The 20,598-nt window shown below is 52.4% G+C and overlaps 1 protein-coding gene across 1 annotated transcript in view; it reads left to right on the top strand.

Moving 5' to 3' along the window:
• LOC122382816 (signal-induced proliferation-associated 1-like protein 3) overlaps positions 1–20,598 on the top strand; it is an 81,171-nt gene that overhangs the window by 48,428 nt on the left and 12,145 nt on the right. The window contains exons 6-12 of the mRNA XM_043368634.1: positions 2,811–2,892; positions 5,932–6,088; positions 8,058–8,161; positions 17,792–17,949; positions 18,601–18,707; positions 19,173–19,307; positions 19,652–19,773. Of these exons, the coding sequence (XP_043224569.1) occupies positions 2,811–2,892; positions 5,932–6,088; positions 8,058–8,161; positions 17,792–17,949; positions 18,601–18,707; positions 19,173–19,307; positions 19,652–19,773 (865 nt within the window). The remainder of the gene's footprint in view (positions 1–2,810; positions 2,893–5,931; positions 6,089–8,057; positions 8,162–17,791; positions 17,950–18,600; positions 18,708–19,172; positions 19,308–19,651; positions 19,774–20,598) is intronic.

Raw genomic sequence — 20,598 nt, 5'->3', positions numbered from 1 at the left:
CCGAGTGAGTCAGACTGGGGTCGATGACGGCGCCGGTTGTCCTGTGATGACTGATGTTGCCGACAGTAGCCGGCGGCGGCTCGGGCGTCACTCGCGCTGCCGCTCCAGCTGGCGGCAGCCTCACACAATGACGCCCCCAGCTGGCCCGGCGGCGGCCGCCAGAGAGGCGCCACAGATTGGTGGACCTCCCTCTGTTCGGACTGAGAGCAGCGCGCCCCAGGGCAGGGAGAGAGGGGAGGGACCATGAAGCGCCGCCCCGGGGTCCAGTGGCCTTTTGTGACCGAGTTCGATGCCGCAAAATCGATCGAGTGGTGAGAAACTCGAGTGTGATCAAATGCGCACGTGCTTTGTATGGCGTGCGCCAATCAGGGTGTGTTTAGAAAGGAGGACGGAGAAATGAAAGAAGAGACGCGTCGGTTTGTGACAGCTCGGATCCTTTCCACGCGGAGCGCTGTTCCCAGGCTTTCCCTGAGCCCATTTAGTCGCTCTGTGTTATCATTGTCACACACGCCGGGTCCTTTGTGCGCTGAAGTGACCGAGTTGACACGGACGGTGAACACTGAACAGGGGGGCCAGCAGAGCCGGGGTCGCCACTCCCGCCGCACGCACTGTGCGGAACGGTCACCCCGCGGCGACCCGTCTATTGTGATATGTCACACAGCGTGACGACACGGACGCTGTCCCCTGACGGGTGGTCATGTGTCGCTGGGTGATTGTGGGCCACGTTACGCACACGTCCCCAAGCTGGGTGTTTGCCTCCCGCGAACGTCCCTATACGGGTGCAGCCACAGTCCACACACATTTCGCGAGCAGAGGATATCCGGAAGCCGAGCAGGCACGCAGGCATCCTGTCCTGTCCCGGTTTATAGTATACGAGTAATTAAAACTGTTCATCTGTCTTGTCCACAAGCTACTCTGGACCGGTCCCTCTGACTGGATGCCTGGATACTGGAAAGGCATTTGGCTAATAGTTTGTTGGACCGAGGTCTGCCGTTGTCTGTGCTCACTCGCTCGCTCAAGTGTCATTTCGCATCATTCCGTGTAGCCCGGGCCGCGGCGGCTCAGGAGCCGCGCTGTCACTCGCCCGGTGGCGATGTCATCCGTCGTACTGGTGCCGTTAGGGACGTCGGTCGACCTCGCACCTCTGACCCCGTGACCCGCCGCCGCCGCCGCTGCCCGGGAGGTTTGATCTAGCCGTGTCGTGTCCGTGTCAGTGGAAGGTATTAGCCGCAGGGGACGGGCTGCGGCCGCCCGGCGTGGCGGGAGAGTGACCCTGGATCGGCAGGGGAGTGATGTTGTGCTGTGATGTGATACTGACCGTGATGGTACGTCACGGTGATGTCACGGTACTAACGTCAGTGACGCGAGTTGTGACTGAGCGAGGCTGTCGCTATAACCTCTGTCTGTAAGAGACGCATATCATTATACAGAGGAGGGAGGGAGGGAGGGTCACGTTCCAAAGGTCACGACAGACTGCGAGGGGGCGGGGCGGGCGCGGCGAGCAGGATGTTTGTTATGGCAGCGTCGGGCCGTCGCAGATCCCACACACACACACATCGTCCTCCTCTCCTCTCCCTCCTCCCGTCCTCTTCCTCTCCTCTCATCCTCTGTCCCTCCTCCAGTCCTCTGCCACCGCTCTGTGGTCGGCGCCCCTACTCTGGTGGCCCTCCCACCGCCCTGCGGCTTAGCTTTGTGTAATGTGTTCCATCATACGATGCCCTCTGGGTGATGTGAATTTCGGCACTGTTTGTGCCAACCAAAGCACAGACGATCCGCATGTGTCTATGCATCGTTTGTCATAGTTGTGGCTATGATTCCGTGTGAGAATGTTATGGCTCGTATCATATGTCTCAAATGATTGATGCACTGATTCGTATAATGCGAAAAGAATCGCTATTTAGCATGTTGGCGTGACAGTGATTGCGGATTAGGGCGTAATGTGCTGGGATCTTTTTCTGGAAGGACGCCCCTGACAAATCGCTTCTGTTGGCTTCTGGGCGTTGGGCGCCTCGTTAGATAAAGCACGCTTACGTGTTCATTATTCAGCTGTTACGTCATGGTCAGCGGTCCCCGATCAGCGTTGCTCCACTGATCAACGAACTTGTTCGTTGTGGGACACTCGGAGAGCCTCTCGGCATTCCAACTCATGCAATGGGTGTAAGAGCTATCAGCAGATTTCTCGGCAGGTTCCTCGGTTTCTTCTGCCGGCTCGGCTGGTTCCTGGCCGTTCCCCGGCGGTTCCCCGGTTCCCCTGTAGAGTGTTCCCGGCGGTTCCCGGTTCCCGGTTCCCCTCTAGGTCCGTCCGCCCCTCCCGGGCCCTTCCCACGCAGCCGGTCACGCAGCCGCCAGCGGCGCGGGAACAGGAAGAAGTTAATCGCGCCGCGCCGGAGTGGAGCCGCCCGGGCGCGACACCGCCCTGCGCGGCCTGCTTTGTGCTCTTTGTACCTCACCAGCCGCCCGCCCGCGACGGATTACGCTCACGGCTCGACCACAATGGCACATGCATTAAGATAATTGTCGTAGGTAGGGAGGAAATGTGGCCGTGACACGACACGCGGCAGCCGCGGGTGGTATGTCCTGTGTAGTGTGTAGTGTACTTGACCTGCGCCCTGTCAAACTGACGGTCCTGGTGGTCTGTGGACTGCAGGAATCGGTGACCGATGAATGACCGTCACGACAGCTTACCGTCACGACAGCTTCACGTGACCTGTGTGACTCGTACCGATCCGTACGGGACGAATGACCGTCACGGCAAAGTCACGTGACCTCTGTGACCCGTGTTGACCCCGTGACCCCGCTCTCTGTTGCAGTTTGCGGCTGGCGATTCCCGAGCAGCGTACGGAAGATTACCTGATGAAGCTCGATGAGCAGAATATCTTCACCCGGTATAAGGTAGGTGTTGCTACCGAGCTGGACAGCTGCGATGTCCTCTTTTAGAAACCTAGAACTTCTTCCTGAATATTTCAGCCGAAAATTAATCATGTAGATTGTAGTCCGCGAATCTCATCCAAATTCCATAATATACTCACGTGCATCTGTCACGTTCCATAGCACGTGGATCTCGTGCCACTGTTGCTATCCTCAAACATACCATCGATCCACGCCCATCCCTCCCGGGCCCGTCGCCTCGCCCCTCCCCGCCGCGCCCCATACCGCACCCTGTTGCCCCAGGCTGTGGTGAACTATGTCGGAGCCGCGTGTTCCGCCCACATTACCAACTTTAGAACGCCTGGAACCCCGTGGAGCGGTGAATCGCTGAACTGGTGCCGCAGAAAGCTGTCGGCGCCGACGATAGACGACGGCCGACGGCGCCGGTCGACGGGCTTTGTCCGACGGCGCCCGGCGCGGCGGGCTCGACGGTGGAGCGTGACGCCGCCCCCGTCGTTATACCCCTCACCCCGCCCCGCGTCTGGCCCTGTGTACCGACGGGGTGCGGGGACCGGACTGAGGCCAACAGAGGTTCCATTCAGACCAGCCCGCCGTGCGCCGCGCCGTGTGGCGTGAGGCGTTCTGTGGGTGCGCACGGCCGTGCACCGTATGGGCGTGGAACGCGCTGAGTACGGCCGGCCGTACGCCGTAGGGCGTGCTGTTAGTACGGCCGGCCGTGCAGCGTGTGTGGTGCGAGCACGACCGCCCCCGGCGGGGTATTTCGGGAACAGGCCGCCCCACGCCGACAGCTCTTGTAAATGGCTGGTGTCGGGAGAGCTGAGGCTGGCGGCTGCCAGGGGCGGACAGGTGCGGTCGACTCGGCCCTGTCTGCTGTCTGTCTGTCAGCTCCAAACTCAACTGGACTTCTTGGACCTAATGAGGTGCATTTCATTCCAAGAAGCGTTTATTTTCGGCCATTTCAACTGCCACGGGAATGTTGCATGGTATGTTGGCACGAAAACTGAAGTTGTGTGAGCGATTGTCTACCCCCCCCCCCCCTCCGCTCTCTTCCCCTGGCATCATGCACGTTGTCAGTGGTGGCGCGCCGTCTCACGTCCGTCCTCCCACGTGACCGGAGAAATGGTGTGCGTTCGGCGTTGCAGGAATGTGAGTGCGTTCGTGTCGTGCCTGCGGCATCGTTGTGTCACGTTCGCTCTGTCACCGGCAGACGTTGGTTGAAGGACGCACGTTGGTCGATGTAGGCTAGTCAACAGTGGAAAATGCGAGATGGGGTGTAAACCGCTAGTTGTGTGCAGTTCTTACAAAATGTAGTTTTGTATGCATCTGTATAGGGTAGCCAATGGGGAGATTCATTCAATGATATAACCTGTACCGTTTTTCCTCCTTTTTGTTGTTGCCTCCTTTGCACCGAATTTGCCGCTCTTAGGTAACTGTGGGGAAAACGCACCCCTGGGTTAAACGCCTCCCCTAAAAAAAAATCGTATTTCTTATCGACGGATAGGTGTTTCATCCTGTCTTTCAGAACAGTCAGCTGCTTGTTTACCGTATAGGTCTCTATTTCCGGTTCTGCGCCTTGAGGAGCAGCGTGGATAGGTGCTGATGTTGGTTTGGGGTGTTGTTTTTGTTGTTTTTACAGAAGATTCCTAATATTTTGATGCCCTCTTTATATCACAGAACTTGCTATTGTGCATATCACTAAAAACTGCGTTTTATTGTCATTCTGTTGGATTTATTATGCTGCGGCGTTAGTGGCGCGTTTTTTGTCAATATTTTGTTGACCGGAAATGGAGCGGATGGGGAAAGACGCCTACTCGATGCATGGGGCAAGACGCCCCCAGTTTTCTAAAAGGGGGGCGTTTTGCACGGTGGTGAGAGTGCAGGGTAGCGCCTTGTAGGTGGGTGCCGAAAAGGCCTCTCCCTGTCCTTTTTTGCTGATATATCCTAAACGACTGCAGATATCGTCACCAAACTTTCAGGACTCCTCCGGGCATCCATTTTACACATTGCAACAAAATTTTATTCCAAAGGCTATGATAGGTTGACCACAAATGACGTCAGAATGACGTCAAGTTCGGCCATGTTCATCATGTTCTGTTGCTGGATGGGGTGGGGGCGTTTTGCACATGGGTGTGGGCGTATTACCCAGGGTGTGGGGCAAAACGCCCTTTTGTAAGGGTATGCGAAAAGCTTTTTGAGGGGTTAAATACCACACGCAGGTGTCTTTTCTTGGTCTCAAAGCGTAGTAAAAAGAATGAGCTACATGATGGTGCCCAAAGGTTTGAGTAATCTGTGTTGGGTTGAGTGTCAGAAGGTTTCGCGCTTAATGGGGGCGTTTTTTGACCTATTCACCCTATTCATTTGTGACCCGTGACGCCCCCTCCCTTACTCAGTCCCCCTGCGCCCATCCACCCCCTTCAGGATCGCCCGCTGACCTGAATCCTCAGAGCAGCTGTCATGAGCCGTGTTATCCCTCCGAGGCCTCTGCTCGTCTCCGATCATGACACGCCATATCGGACGATGTCGTTATGAAGTAACGGACCGTGAGTTAGACGGTGCTGCGCCAAAGAACGGCCTTGTCGAGTCATGAGATGACCGAAGTTTTAACTGACCCTGAGAGCAGGGATGTGACAGCGTGTGGAGGACTTTGTATGTGTTGTGATGCTCAAAGAATGTCCCTGGTGTTTGAGAAATGACCAAACGAAGTGTGAAAATGGCGAGAGCATGTTCGAAATTCGTGTGCGTCGTCACCCTCGTTTGACAGTGTCATCCATCTATTGGCAATTTTTCACTCCTTGAATGTATGGGCGCTCTGCTGTGACCCAGTCAGATATTCCTCTCGAAGAGAGTGATATCGTCATAGCATCCTAGTCACACGACTGACATGACCTAGACCTAGTCTAAGTATCATCGTGTATTCATACCGTTGTAGTCCTAGGCATAGCTTCGTCCCAGAGCGCGCCGTCATCCAATCACAGGGCATGCCTCGACCCACTCGTTTTCACACGCCTTCTTCTCTTCTGACACTGCTACCCCGTGCCGCAGGTGGGCATCATGTACTGCCGAGCTGGCCAGAGCACCGAGGAAGAGATGTACAACAACGAACAGGCCGGACCGGCGTTCGACGAGTTCCTAGACATGCTCGGTCAGCGAGTCCGACTCAAGGGCTTCGACAAGTACAAGGCGGGCCTGGACAACAAGAGTGAGTTCTGGGAACAGTTAGGGTGGCTGAAAATGCTCTGCTAGCTTCAACACAGGTGTAAGCTGGAGGGTTTGGTTGCTTGATGTGTTTGTTGAGTGGTATTGTTTGTTGACGATGAATCACTGAAGGTTTATCAGCATGGGCGTAGGAACGGCTGGAACATTGTGGGTGCATGGGTGCAGAAATCCAGCCATGGCCGGTGAAGCGGGGGGGGGGGGGGCGACACCCGAGCGAAGGCTCGTTACGAACTTTGAGGGTGTACCATGTCGAAAAGGTACCAACCGATAAGTGCATTTGGAAGCATTGACCCTCGCATGTGTACAGTGTAGGGGGGTCGGATGAACCCCCCTCCCCCATGGTTGTTCGCAAATAACTCGCGCAAAAAGCGGCCGATCGCGACGAAACTTTTAGTACCCTCGAGTTGATCAGTTTTACACCTACTCTAAAAATTTCATGACCCTGACCCAAAAGACCTTTGACCTGATTCTCGAGACCATGTTCGGCCGGAATCGCGATTTGGCGTATGTCAGCTCACATTATCCGCGCGTTTCCAGTCTTTTTGTGATACTCGTAGACGTCCAAACATGTGAAATGATGTTCTTCCCATGCATCACGGTGGGTGTGAAGATAACCTGAAGGTCAGGTCAGGTCATTGACCTTTGATGATCTCGGTTCACTTTTTCGAGTTTTACATGTTTCTAGGGTAGTTTATAGGGCTGATTTCGAATTTAGCATCCATTTGAACGTTTACGAAGTAGTTTTAGTGCTTTCGTGACATGCTACGACGCCGTCAGTGGTAGTTGACACCTAGGTACTATGGATAGCCGGTAGGACGCCTAATGGTTGACCTGACCTGACCTGACCCGATCTGGCCTAAATGCATGAAGAAATCATCTGTGATCAAAACTAACAACAGATATTTGTGATCAGCATCCCGAAAAACCCGATAACAGCTTCACTTTACGCAGTTCTAGCAGGTCCCGATTTTCCCGACTTTTGGAATATTGACCTGACCTGGAAGGTCAACCAATGAAGTAGGACCTTAAAATTGGGTATCATCGGCTTCCTCTCGTCACGGGCAACACCTTCGTTTTTTCCGCGAAGCTCTAGCTCGATCAAGGGCCGAACGGCAAGGGGGGTCCAACCGACCCCCCTCCCCCTCCCCCTACACATTAGAAGCTGGAAAACGCTGCACACATTCGAGGGCTAATATTGTCAATATTGACTACCGCAAAAAGTAAAAGCGGCCAACTTAGCCATTTTCGAAGATATCGGGCTAAAAGTTTTGACAGTGGGTCATCGGTTCGGTATGTGCTCAATCACATGCTCCATTTCCCTTTTTTTCAGCACAAAAGTAAGTTTTGAAGACCATCACCGATCACAGTAGCAAATGCTTCGAAAGATGGATAGTAGGCAACATATCCTGAATTTGCCGTGCTGCATGGGAAGTAGTGTTGGTGAAAAAGGGGTTTTTGGTTCAGATTATTGTGGGTGCAGAATACATTGTCTGCACCCACTGGATAAATATTGTGGGTGCAGCTGCACCCTTGCACCCATGGTTCCTACGCTTATGTTTATCAGTAAAACTGTTGACTGGTTTGTTTGCTGGTTATAAATGACGGGTATTACGGCGCTCAATCTCTGTCTCAATTTAAGCCGCTCAGCCGCTGCGTTCCTGTTTCTTCACAAACAAACAAACTTGCCAAGCTCATCTAACGGTAATCCTCCTAATGATTGCATCATTGATCTCTCGACCGTAGTTATTTAAAGTTTTGTCATTCACACTCCGCGGATCGCAAATATTCGCATGCCTCAAGATTCGCTAAAAAAAAGTCACTACCGAGGGCTGCCAAACTAGAAACTATGTATCTACAATCTACATGTGTATGTGATGTGTGTGCTGTGTAAATTGTGTTTGTGTATGTGATGCGACCTTGCTGACCGTCTAACTCTTCCCTCTCTTCTCCAGCTGACTCCACGGGTCAGTACTCTGTGTACGCCCAGTACCGGGAGAACGAGATAATGTTCCACGTCTCCACCATGCTGCAGTTCTCACCCAACAATCGACAACAGGTGAGAACCGGGGGTATATTGGTGAGAACAGTGAGAGCGGCTGACAGTGCTACCAAATCACTGGGAGGAGGGGCTGTGCACTATAGAGGCGTGTGATGTGTTAGACATTACTCTCAGCTCTTCATGGCTGATACGTGAAACAAAAGAAAGGAATGGTAAAAGAACATTTTCACGCAACCGATTTTGGCGTAACGCCTCAATGGAGCGACCACTTGTATCTTATTCCTAAAAATATGCCTTCCGCGATTCGTGACGCTTGGATGCATGTAGCATGCATAAGCGGAGCGAATTTGTTATGGAAAGTTGGCAGGATATCTCTGCCAAGAGTGATATAAAAGCCGCATATTTTCCGTATCACTAGAATTCTATTTTTGGAACCCACACGACCTTCCGTGAACCTTCTCTTCATGAATGTGTCGTGCAAAATTGAATACCGCAATGCAGGCCTATTACGTCAAAATTGTCATGATCATCGCTCTTTAGCGAGTTAGCGAGTGATTTGTTTTCATTGATGCGCTTTCTCTCAGGAAGCGCTCTCTTCCTTGTCTCAAAGTGTGTACTGTTGTCTGCTCTGTCGCCTCTGCTATCCCTAACTGTTGTCTGCACTGTTGTCTGTTCTATTGTCTCTGCTGTCTCCAACTGTTGTCTGTTTTGTTATCTCTCCTGTCAGTAACTATCGTCTGTACTGTTCTGTAGGTATGTAGTTGTACCGCTGTCACTGTTCTAGGAGACTGTAACGCCTGTATACGCCCGTCACGGTGTCTCCAGCACTAACGACCAGTCGATGGCGGCTTGGGACATCCTGTAATTGGCCAGAGTCGTGACCGTTTCCACTGTCTCTCCGGGGGGGGAGGGGTAACGGCCGCTCTCTCACCATGCTGAGTCAGCGGAGAGTGGGGGGGGGGGGAGGGGTCCAGCGTCGGTCACGGCCGGCGCGCGTGTGCGTCGCTGAGTCGCCGTCACGCAGACTGAGTCTGAGTCACGATTACCGTGAGTTGGTGAGTCATGGACGGTGAGTCGGCGAGTCATTGGCTTCAGCTGGCTGCAGGTGATTTTTCCCCAGTTCTCATCATGGATACCGTTACCGTATTCCTCAGCTTTGCAGTTCTGAGTTTTTTCCAAAGCCCAAAACCCAAAAGCAATTAACCCATCACCTTCTCACCAAGCATCATCACCTTTGAGAAGGCTTATGGCTCAGCATTGATGCTTGAAGTGAATATCATACGAAATCATACCACGTTTCCTCAATCCTCAATCCAACTGACTAGGCTTTATAAGAGAGCTGGGGTGCGGTTGTGAAACGAACCACCTGTCATCGGTTTGACCCTGACAGACCGGATGACATCAGGATAGATTGTTGGCCGATCAGGATGTTTGCTCTAATGATTAGACGATTGGCATGGCTCCGTGCGTTCTGCGTAATCGTGCGTACAAACTTCCTGTGTGGATTCCAATGCTATGCTTTATCCGAGTGTATCAAGACGAAGATACTATTGTTTGATGAAATTTTGACGTGTCCCGGACGCGTCGTCAAAATTTCATCAAAGGCGCCGTCCGCCCTTTTCATAATTTCCGCCGGGATCCACTTCACGCTCATATGTAGAGGTGGCAAAATGTGGACCCGAGGACCCGGTTCAAAGAACCATTCTGGACCCATATGGGTCCAGACCGGTTCCTGGAAATTTTCTGACGAGTCCAACCGGGTCCTACCATAAACTGTACATCTTGCACACTACAAATTATTGCAAAATATGAAGTGAATGAAGTGAATGTTTCTTGGCACACAGTAGCTCATGAGTATTCCCAGTGGGAAATAGGCTGCTTTACATGATGCAATGATACCTACAAGTAGTTTATATTAATCGACTTTTGGGGAACCGGGTCCAACTGGTTCCGATTCCAACTAAGGCCGGGTCCGACTGGTTCCAGAAATGTCCAGCCGGGTCTGGTTCGAGTCTGGTTCCCAAAATTTTCATCTTTTGCCACCTCTACTCATATGTCCAGGCCACATCCATGGATCACTCTCAATACTGATCGAAAAGATATAGGTGCTTAAGGATCCTTAAAATCGCGAAAGTTTATCTCTCCCGCAGTTTTTAATAAATTCCCATGCCATTCCTTGTCATAGCCAGCTTTTAATGGGACAGCATTAGAACGAATGATGATGAATCGGCACAACCAAGGCGGGAGCCAGCCATTTGTCTGCTTAGTAATTCTACCAGATCTTATCTCGTGGGCTCATATCCTGGTGACGTCCGATATATCGATCACAGTACACTTTTTCCTTAGAAATCTTCTAAATTCTGACTCGTCTTTTTGTTGTCCCGACCAAAACGGGACAAGTCTCAAATTGGTCTCTAATTCCGAAGGGAATGGTGCGATCGAACGAATTTACTGCCCCCTCTGTTCAGTTCAGCTGAGCGCGCCAGTTCAGCTGAGCGCGCCGCGTCGAGCGGTCGCGAGCGCTGCTCGCTCCTCCCCGTTTACCCCCTCTAGCCTTTTCCCTCGCGTGCAAGCGTGTGAGTGTGATTGTGGTCCGACTACCGTGCCAACCCGCGAATTTTGGTGAATCAAGTTCTTTTCTGCGTACATCGCTTCTTCATCATGCATCGCGACATTGCCCGCCTTTTGGCCCTGCTGGCGGTTGTGCGGGTCGTTACTATCGTGGCCTGCCCAGCCCCTGCGCCGCTACCTAGACCAGCAAATGGAGGAGCCGACGGAAAGCTAAGACACCATGTCAGCAGCCGAAAACCAGTGCTCCCTCGTGATACTCGTTACCTATCACCGAGCACCACCCGCGACCAGAATTCAGCCTCCGATCCGGCCACCAAACGGACGCCAGATTTCAAATCTTCCCGAGCCCCCAGGACGACCGCGCGCGTCTCCGCCGAGTCCCCTGAATCGTCCGCCGGCGCGACGCCCGCCCCTTCTCAAGGTCGAAGGGGTGTGCTCAGCTCGCCGCCCGGCCGGTCCCCGGCGGCCGGCCGGCCGCCGGCCGCGGCCCGCAGCGGCGGGAGGAGACCCCAACGACGCGGAGCGCGGGGGAGAAGGGGGAGGGGCACGCGTCGTACTGAGGCGGCGACTCTACAATCTGACCGTCTGTCCAATACCGGACTGCTTATCGGCGCGCTCAACATTCAAAGCCTTAAGCCGAAGCTGCTCGAACTGACCGACGTGGTCAGCAGTCAAGACCTCGACGTTCTCCTACTCTCCGAGACCTGGCTGCGACCCAGCACGCCCAGTCGGCTGGTTGTGCTACCCGGGTACTCACTCAGCCGTGCGGATCGTCCCGACGGCAGTGGCTACGGTGGAGTCGCCATTGCTACCAAAAACTCTATCACCTCTGTAGCGCTAAAACTCACAGTTCCGCCGTGCCGTGAGAGTCAGCTGGAATCCCAGTGGATCCTCCTAAAACTGGAGAAAGATCGTCAGCTAATTGTCTGCTCGCTCTACCGACCGCCCCGCTACTCGGACACTGCCCTACGCGCTGATTTCAACGATCTCGAGTCTCAGCTGCAACGGATCCTGATCGACCACCCCAAGGTTCCGTTTGTCATCTGCGGCGACCTAAACTGCGATTTGCTGAAACACCGGAGTTTCCGCGCGCGTATTCACCTAAGTGACTTTTTATCGGACTACTCTCTCGATCAACTTGTAACTGCACCCACGTACAGCTCCGGCTCACTCCTTGACGTATGTATTGTCAAAACCCGTGAGCTCGTGCTCGACTGTCATGTAAAACACTGTCACTTTAGCCCACACAAGTTCGTAAACGTGCTAGTTAACGTACCTAAACAGCGTAAAACTGCAACTGTCATCACAACCCGCTCAATCAACCGTGTCGATGTCGCGTCCCTAAATCATGACTTGATGTCCATCGAGTGGGACGAAGTGTTCACTGCAATGACCGTGCATGACAAATGGCAAGCTTTTCTGACTCATTTCCTACCCGTCCTAGATGACCATGCCCCTTTAAAGAACCTGACCATTAGAAACCCCACCGCTCCCCCCGTCTCAGCCTCCACCCGTGATATCATGGCCCAACGCACTATGGTTGGAAACGGCCTCACGGATGGCCGTGGGCAATTTCGGAATATATGTATATTTGGGGTGTCATTCTGTTGGAAATTGATGAAATGTTTTGAATTGGGCAGAAAAAATTATTTAGTTGCGCATTTAGTCTTCATTATTGTACGTGGAATCGGGAGTTTCTGATAGTGGCTTTTTTGGTGCGCCGTCAAAGGTTTAAACAACCGCGCTGGTGATAGCATGTGGAGTACCTCCATGACGTTGTAAAACTGGATTATTATATATCAAAATAATCCTTGTTATGTTGGCTATCGAGTGGAGTGACTCTTTTTCCCATGCGTGTTCAAAATCAGGAACGGCATTGCATTCTGTTTGCAGTGTCACCACAGCAATATTTGCAAAATTACGTTTATGTTTCATTGGACATACAAAAAGTTCTCCATCGACCTCCATTGAGCTTTTTGGCAGAATAAGTCTCTGTTAAATTCTGCGTAAGGGGAACGTAAAAGCAGACTGCGCACTTGTGCGCAAAATCGTCCGTGAAGCTTCATCTCCCGAGGCGTACCTACCCGTCGCTTCGTTAGCACCAGGTCGGCTCGTCAGTCTTGCAATCGCTTATCCTTATAAATGATGGTAAGAAGCAGGGTTGCGGAGTCGTGGTGGCGCCAAATCCGACTCCGACTACGACTCCGACTCCTGATTCGTTGCCATGACTCCGGCCGACTCTGTCTCCGACTCCGGACCCCTGCCAGTGTTTCGGAGTCGTGATGGAGCTGTTCCGATTCGGACCGACTCCGACTTCCACTGCGGGCTCCTGACCGACCCCGACTCCGACTCCGACTCCTGGCTCGTTGCCACGACTCTGGGCGACTCTGACTCCGACTCCGACTCTGACTCCGACTCTGACTTCGACTCCGCACCCCTCGTAAGAAGTAACTGCTCGCCGCTGCACCTGGAGTATGGATATCGTGCAAACGTGTATGGATATCCTGGAGTATGGATATGGATATCCACCGACAGAGCAGACATACAGACATGCTGTAAACGCCATTACACTGCTAATACCATGGCAAATCAAAGGGCTATCTATGGTTTTTGATCATCGTTCTACATTTCCCAAAATCTTGAACTGAATGTTGGCAATTTCTCGTGACTACTTCACGACCATGATGCATGCATTTCTGAAATTGATCTTTTTTCAACCAGCCACGTACTCGTATGATAAAATGAATGTCACCATCGTGATCTACGCCCAAAAGTACCCATAAAACATGTGTCATGCATGGGCTGCGAATAGGTACCAGTTTTAATTTTCGGGGTTATGTGCTTACCTGATTGACCTGACTTTGACCATGGCCAGTGGCCTATGTTTGACTGACCCCTACATTGATCTGACACTCTTTTAGCACTTATATGAAGGGTTGTGACAGTTGTGACAGTTGTGACAGATTGTTTAGGACCAACTGATGACTGAATTTATTTAGGACCAACTGATGACGATATAATCGAAACGCGAAACGCGAGGCACCGATTGCGAGGTTCTAAAGTCCATGCTACTGAAAGCCCGATTTCAAGTGTTTGACCTGACTTGACCCGACCTGTGACCTCGAAATTCAACTTAAAAGTATTCATGTGAATCGTCTCGTCGCGTTCTTCTTTCGTTTGCCGCGCCTCGTGCGTTTCGATGCGCCTATTTGTTCGCGAGTTATCGGCTGGGGGCGTTGAACGCCCCCCCCCCCCCCGGCAAACGGCGGATGGGGAAATACCCCAGCAACTGCCGGGTTAATCTGACGCATGTTTTGTCATTTGATCGTCATTTATTTCTTACTTTTTTGCCCAATCTAAAAAAAAATTATAAATAATCTTTCTCCAAATTTTTGACCCTTTATGACCAATAGTAAGACACTGTGCGTCACTACGTTGATATTTCTCGCCCTAAAGCATAACAACAATATCCATTCAGTAATAGCAGTATTCAAAACATGTTCAAAATGCCTCGCGATATCGATAACATAACGAAAGACATAGGCGACTTATAACATACTTGCAATGATGACGTCACACACGCGTGACGTGACGTAACCTCGTCATTTCTGTGTTACTGTATGATGCACGAAAGACACTGGTATACCTATGCAAAGTTTCATCGCAGTCGGTCTACGCATTAACAAGTTATGGGCAAAACATTTTTTCGCGTTGACCCCCGGCCATCCGTGAGGCCGTTTCCAACCATAGTGCAACGGCGCGCCGCACTACGACTGCACGGGCGGGAATCTACAGTTTATAAAGACCTGAATCGTTCAGTTCGTTCTGCCGTTCGCCGTGACCGGCGCAACGTGATTCAGCGGGAAATTAGTGAACGTGGCCCCAACAAGGTGTGGCAGGGAATCAAATCAGTCATAGCTGGTAAAAAAGAAAATAAAACAGTTCAACCCGATGTAACCGCTGACGAACTAAACTCATTTTTCGTGTCCGTCGGCCCCCGTATTGCTACCGAGATCCGAAACCAACACACAGGTACCTATACTTACGCACGGCTCCCACGCGTCGGCGCATGCGGTTTCCAGCCCAGGCCTATCTCACTCGGTGAGCTCGAATGCACGGTTTTCAGTATGCGGAACTCAGCCGCCTGCGGAGCGGACGGTGTGTGCATCCGCATGCTAAAAACCAGTTTCTTGGCTATTGGCAGCGTCATACAGCACATCATAAACACCTGCATCTCGAAATCTGACATCCCCGAGCAATGGAAGCATTCCATAGTCCATCCCATTTTCAAATCCGGAAACCCATCTGACCCCAGCAACTTTCGACCCATTTCTCTAGTACCAGTTATCATGAAAGTTGTTGAACGAGTCATCCAGCAGCAGCTACAACACTATCTCTCTCAAAATCACCTTTTGGCACCTAGTCAGCATGGCTTTCGACCCCAACACTCAACTGAAACAGCACTTTTGTCCGTCACCGACCGCATCCTAGCTGCCACGGACAGGGGAGACATATCTTTCCTATGCCTTATCGATCTCAGCAAATGTTTCGATGTCATAGATCATAAACTCCTTCTCGACAAACTCGCACTGTACGGCATCGAAACTCCTTGGTTTAAAGCATATCTAAAAGGTCACACACAAAGCGTTTCAATGACCGATGGACTCCTGCGCAGTGTTCTGTCACGACCACTCCCTAACACTATGGGCGTGTTTCAAGGCTCGGCCCTGGGTCCTCTTTTATTCACGATCTTCTCAAACGATTTGGCGCTTCACGCCGACGACGCATGCGTTTTCCAATATGCAGATGATACCCAGCTTCTAGTGAGTGGCCCAAAAAACAATGTAAGTGGCCTTATCTCGCGCATGGAGGCCTCACTAGAAGCACTGAACAAATGGTTCCACTCTAACGCCCTGAAGGTCAACGCGAGCAAAACGCAACTCATGATATTCGGCAGCCGTCAAAATCTAAAACACTTGCCCCCAGTCGTCGTATCGTTTCGTGACACGGAGCTGGAACCATGTGCGCAGGCAGGAAACCTCGGCGTGGTGTTTGACAGCTGTCTGACCTGGGAAGCCCATGTATCTGAGCTCAGCCGGAGGTGTATGGGTCTGCTCATCGGCCTCTCCCATGTGCGGCACTGTCTTCCCGATGGGGTCATCAAAACCATTGTCACATCTCTAGTCATCTCCCGAGTAAATTACTGCCTCTCAGTTTACGGAAATGGTACAAAAAAGAACCTGAATCGACTCCAAAAGATCTTGAACTTCGCAATCGCTACTCGAGTTATTTTTGGCCGTCGCAAATTCGACCACGTCACTGACCTGCGCGAGAAACTCAACTGGATGCCGCCCGAATTTATGTACAAACTTCAAACCATGGCCACTGCACGTAAGGCGATACACTACGGCGAACCGGTAGCACTTGCCTCTATGTTTGCCAAAAACCGGGACTCCTCAACCAGGAATAGAAATACACGTCAGGATAACCTTCTCCAGCTCCAGCGTCCCAGACTAGAAACCGGTAAGCGGCGTTTCAGTTACCGTGCCGCCGAGCTTCTAAACGACCTACCTCCCGACCTCTCACAGCTGCCACCCTCTAAATTCGCACGCGCTGTCAAGTCTCTGTGGAAAAACGATAGACCTTCGTGATGGCCTGAATTAGGCACTCGTCTTGTATGTATATAAGTACCTACACGGTATGTTAGAAATCGTAGCATATAGAGTCTTCCTGTGTGTGCGTGTATGTGTGTGTGTGTGTGTTGTTGTTCGACTGGTCTCTATTCCTGCATGCTTATACCCGACTCAGACTCTGGGCAGTAATCGCCACGCCATGTGTGGATCGCCCATGATCGTAAATACAATACAATACAATACAATACAATCCATTAGCCCTGTGACCTTGGCTTCCTTTGATCCTATCCCTAATCGGTAGCTCTATCCCCCTGTTTCGTTCCCCGGGGAACAGACCACATGTTGTCCTCTCCCCTCCTCTCTGGCCGGTCCCTCCCCTCCTTTCTGACCAGTCCTCTGCTGTGACTAGCAGCGGAGATAAGCACCTCACTCCCTCTACCTTACAACGCTGACCATCCTTCCTCCCTGCCCCTGCCTGCCATCCGCGCCTCCCTGTCCCTGCCAGCCAGCCCTCTCCGGCACCGGCGGCCCGTGGGAACGCCCCGGCCGACGCGCGAGCCGGCGCCGGTGCTCGCCACACTGCGTCGCTCCTCGCCACACCGCGTCGCTCCTCGCCACACCGCGCCGCTTCTCGCCGCACGGCGCCACGCGGCCGGATATCAATGTTTATCGCCGCGCGCGGCCGGCCCTACACCCCGCCCCGGGCCCGATTACGGAGCCGGCAGAGCACGGATTACGGAAAGGATCGGCGGACGGCGGCTGTGTGAATGGAGGAGAGAGGGGCGGAGGATGGAGAGAGCTGGGAGCGCCCCGTTGTTTGTTGTGTGTCCGCCGGGATCGGATGGCGGCGGATTGACGAGATTTCAGCGGCTTGGCGGTCCTCTGAGCCTGCCTGTTGTCTTTGATCACAGCACTGGGACAATAGGGAGGCACGGGAGCTGTTGGCGACCTCAGGCCCGGGATTTGGAGTGACCCTGAATGAATGACGTGGTGTGTGAATGGCCGCACGCTTTATCAAAGAGGCTGACGGACAGGAGGCGAAAAACTGGCGATGTTGTCATTCACAATGCAGATCTTACAGCAGAAAAAGAAACGTTCACTTCGATAGTTGTTATGCTGCCAGTATTCGTCCACACCTTGGTAAATTATTATAGCTTTTTTAATCCAATATCGAATCCTTACTTTCTGGCTTCCGGCAGCGAACCATACAAGACCCATACCCCGATCTATTGCTATATAGTGAGCAGCGACCGGCAGAGGTAGTAAAAGAACTGACCACGACTCTCTGACGTCAGCTGATGTGTTATGATGTGGGGTGATGTGCCACGCCATCAATCTATGTTGTGTTGTGACTGCTGCTGACGTGTTGTTCCCCAGTGACGATGTTGTGACGGTCTGTGATTATGTTGTGACTCCCTCCCGTTCATATTATGACCTGCCGACCATGAGACCCTCTCTAACCCGCCTCCTGAACGTGTTACAGCTGCTGAGGAAGCGCTATATCGGCAACGACATCGTCACCATCGTCTTCCAAGAGCCGGGCGCGCTGCCGTTCACTCCCAAACACATCCGCTCACAGTTCCAGCATGTGTTCATCGTGGTACAGGCCGTGGAACCGTGCTCTGAGAGGACACGCTACCGGTGGGTAGAGGGGAGAGGAGAGAGAGAGAGAGAGAGAGAGAGAGAGAGAGAGAGAGAGAGAGGGAGAGAGAGAGGAGAGAGAGAGGAGAGAGAGAGGAGAGAGAGAGAGAGAGAGAGAGAGGAGAGAGAGAGAGAGAGAGAGAGAGAGAGAGAGAGAGAGAGAGAGAGAGAGAGAGAGAGAGAGAGAGAGAGAGAGAGAGAGAGAGAGGAGTGGGGGAGGATGCGGGATGTAACGCCCAAACCAGGGCACTCTGAGGTCGATGCGGGTCCCGGATTCGCGCTGTGTGTGCTGGTTGGCCGGTTAACTGGGCTTTGCTCGCTGGAGGGTGGTGAGGGGTGAGAAACTCAGTCACGGCCCCACTACTCGCTACTATAAGCGGAAGTTAGCGACAATGTGTCGGAACCATGACGACCCGGTGATGTGGGTTTTGCACGCCATAACTTGTGGCTGGCCCGGTTAACAGAGTCTAAAACGGGACTACCAGGCAACGGGATAGTTTGCGAGTTAGCCAGAGTCGAGCAGTAACAGCTTGTTGGCTGTCAACATCGCCAGAATAGTGTGGAGCGAGCTGTTGTGCTGATTTGTCACCTTACCCGTCACGTGACCCGTTATCTGACCTGTCATCTGACCTGTCACACCACTTCCTTCAGTGTGGCGGTGAACCGGTTCCGAGACGTACCGCCGTTCGGACCTCCAATACCAGAGGACGCCACGTTCCCCAAGTCGCAGTCGTTCGCCGAGTTCCTATACGCCAAAGGTGAGAAGAAACCCACCGCTCCCGGGACCACCAGCGCTGCCTATGGCCCACTGGGACCGCTGCAGCCGGGCCGGGACGTTTGTTGAGCTGGCTCGCTCATACCATGACGCGGACACGTGCCACGGTGTCAGGCCGTCGATAAATCCAGCGTGATTTATGTGCCGCCGATGTGTGGGCCGTGCAAACGTGCAAGGCAGCCGCCGAGCTGACGGCCGGCTGACGCTGTTTACATACGGGTCATCTGTATTAGTCGGCGCTGACGCTGATGGGATATACAATACATACATACACCTTGTATGCCATCATCTCGGGGGATGTTGGGTCGCTTTTAGGGAGCTGCTAAAAGTGCCGGCTTATCTGTCGGCATTATATGTTCCATGTCATGTGTCTGATAGTATGTCTCCATTGCCTCTGCCTTTATACGTGTGTTCCTACTTGGCATGACACCACATCTCCATCCTTCAGTGATCAACGCGGAGACGGCTGCTTACCAGTCAGACAAGTTTGTGACGATGGCGAGACGCACGCGCCAGGAGTACCTCCGCGACCTGGCCGCCAACTACCTCACTGAAACACCGCTCGACGCGTCGCCAAAGTTCTGTAAGTCACCTCAACGCCGCCGAGCTGGTGATGAGCCGTGGGGTGCCCGAGTTGTGAAAGATATTTTGAGCGTCGCGTAAATTGTAAATGTGCTACGTAAATCAGCGAGATGACTCCTGTGTAATGGGGTGGATGGTGACGTGTGATTCGTATCCAGCAGTTGTGTAAACATTGTTAGATGTTGATATGGGCGGTTGAGATGTCAGTTCGGGCTCGTGGAGCATAGCTCGCGTGCCATGTGTATCTCAGTTGTGATCCGTTATGCATGATTATCCACCGCATACCATCACGGCGTCGAATTTCTATCTCATTACTAACGTCGTTTCTCCTTCTATCTCTTGCAGCCATCATGTCGTTCAGCAGTCGGAAGAAGGACCGTCTGAGGCCGCGGTTTAACCCTGACGCCATCCAGCGAGGTGCCATCAGCTGGCAGGTCACCGTCGACGATCACTCGCTGGGAAAACAGGTGAGAGGAGCTAGTTAGCCAGTTAGTTAGCTACTATAGTTAGTTACTAGTCAGACGTAATCGAGGGATGTTGTCTGCTCTCTGGTGAACTGTCGGGTGTGTCTGCGATCTTTTGTCTAGCATGTGTCCGTTATATGCTCTCAGGCTGGTTGTCTTAACCCTATTCCTGGCGGGCTCCGCCGGGACAAGAAACTGGCGGGGGGGGGCCGATTCGGCCCCCCCCTGAGATCTCGAGAACGAAGCAAGATAGCGACAAGCGGTAAACGGCATCGGATACGCACGGCCAAGATCTACAATTTTTACTAAGGTCATTTTCAGGTCAGGTCAAAGATGACGTCACAGGGGTCGAAAAAGTCAAAATGGCGGCACTAGATATGGAGAGAGTTTTTCTCGAATAACTTTCGAATTAGTCAAGATAAGAACAAACTAAGGGCATCATCGTGATCCTCTCGTCAATCCGCATCGAATGATATATATGTTGACCTCGAAAGGTCAAGGTCAAAGGTTGACCTCAGGTCACGTGACCTCGAGGTCATCATGTATATCATTCGATGCGTCTTGACGAGCTGAACACAATGAGACCATCCACGCGTCTGTATCTTGTTCCTGTACGGAGTTATTGGCCAAAAACCTTTGGTGACCTTTGGTGACGTCACATGACCTCACAGCTGCCCAACAGCAAAACAGACCTCAAGGTAGTGAAGGTTGATCGTATATGAAGTCATGTATGGTATATGGGGCCATTCCGACACGTTTTAGTGGTAAAAACAGGGAGTTGATTTTTTCCCCATTGACTTATAATGGGGAGGTCGCGAAATTGACCTG

The sequence above is a fragment of the Amphibalanus amphitrite genome, unplaced genomic scaffold (assembly GCF_019059575.1).
Source record: "Amphibalanus amphitrite isolate SeventyFive unplaced genomic scaffold, NRLGWU_Aamphi_draft 000147F_arrow, whole genome shotgun sequence".
In the NCBI taxonomy this organism is placed as follows: Eukaryota; Metazoa; Arthropoda; class Thecostraca; order Balanomorpha; family Balanidae; genus Amphibalanus; species Amphibalanus amphitrite.
Note: the sequence above shows the minus strand (reverse complement) of the source record. Positions and strands in the feature narration are given on the sequence as shown.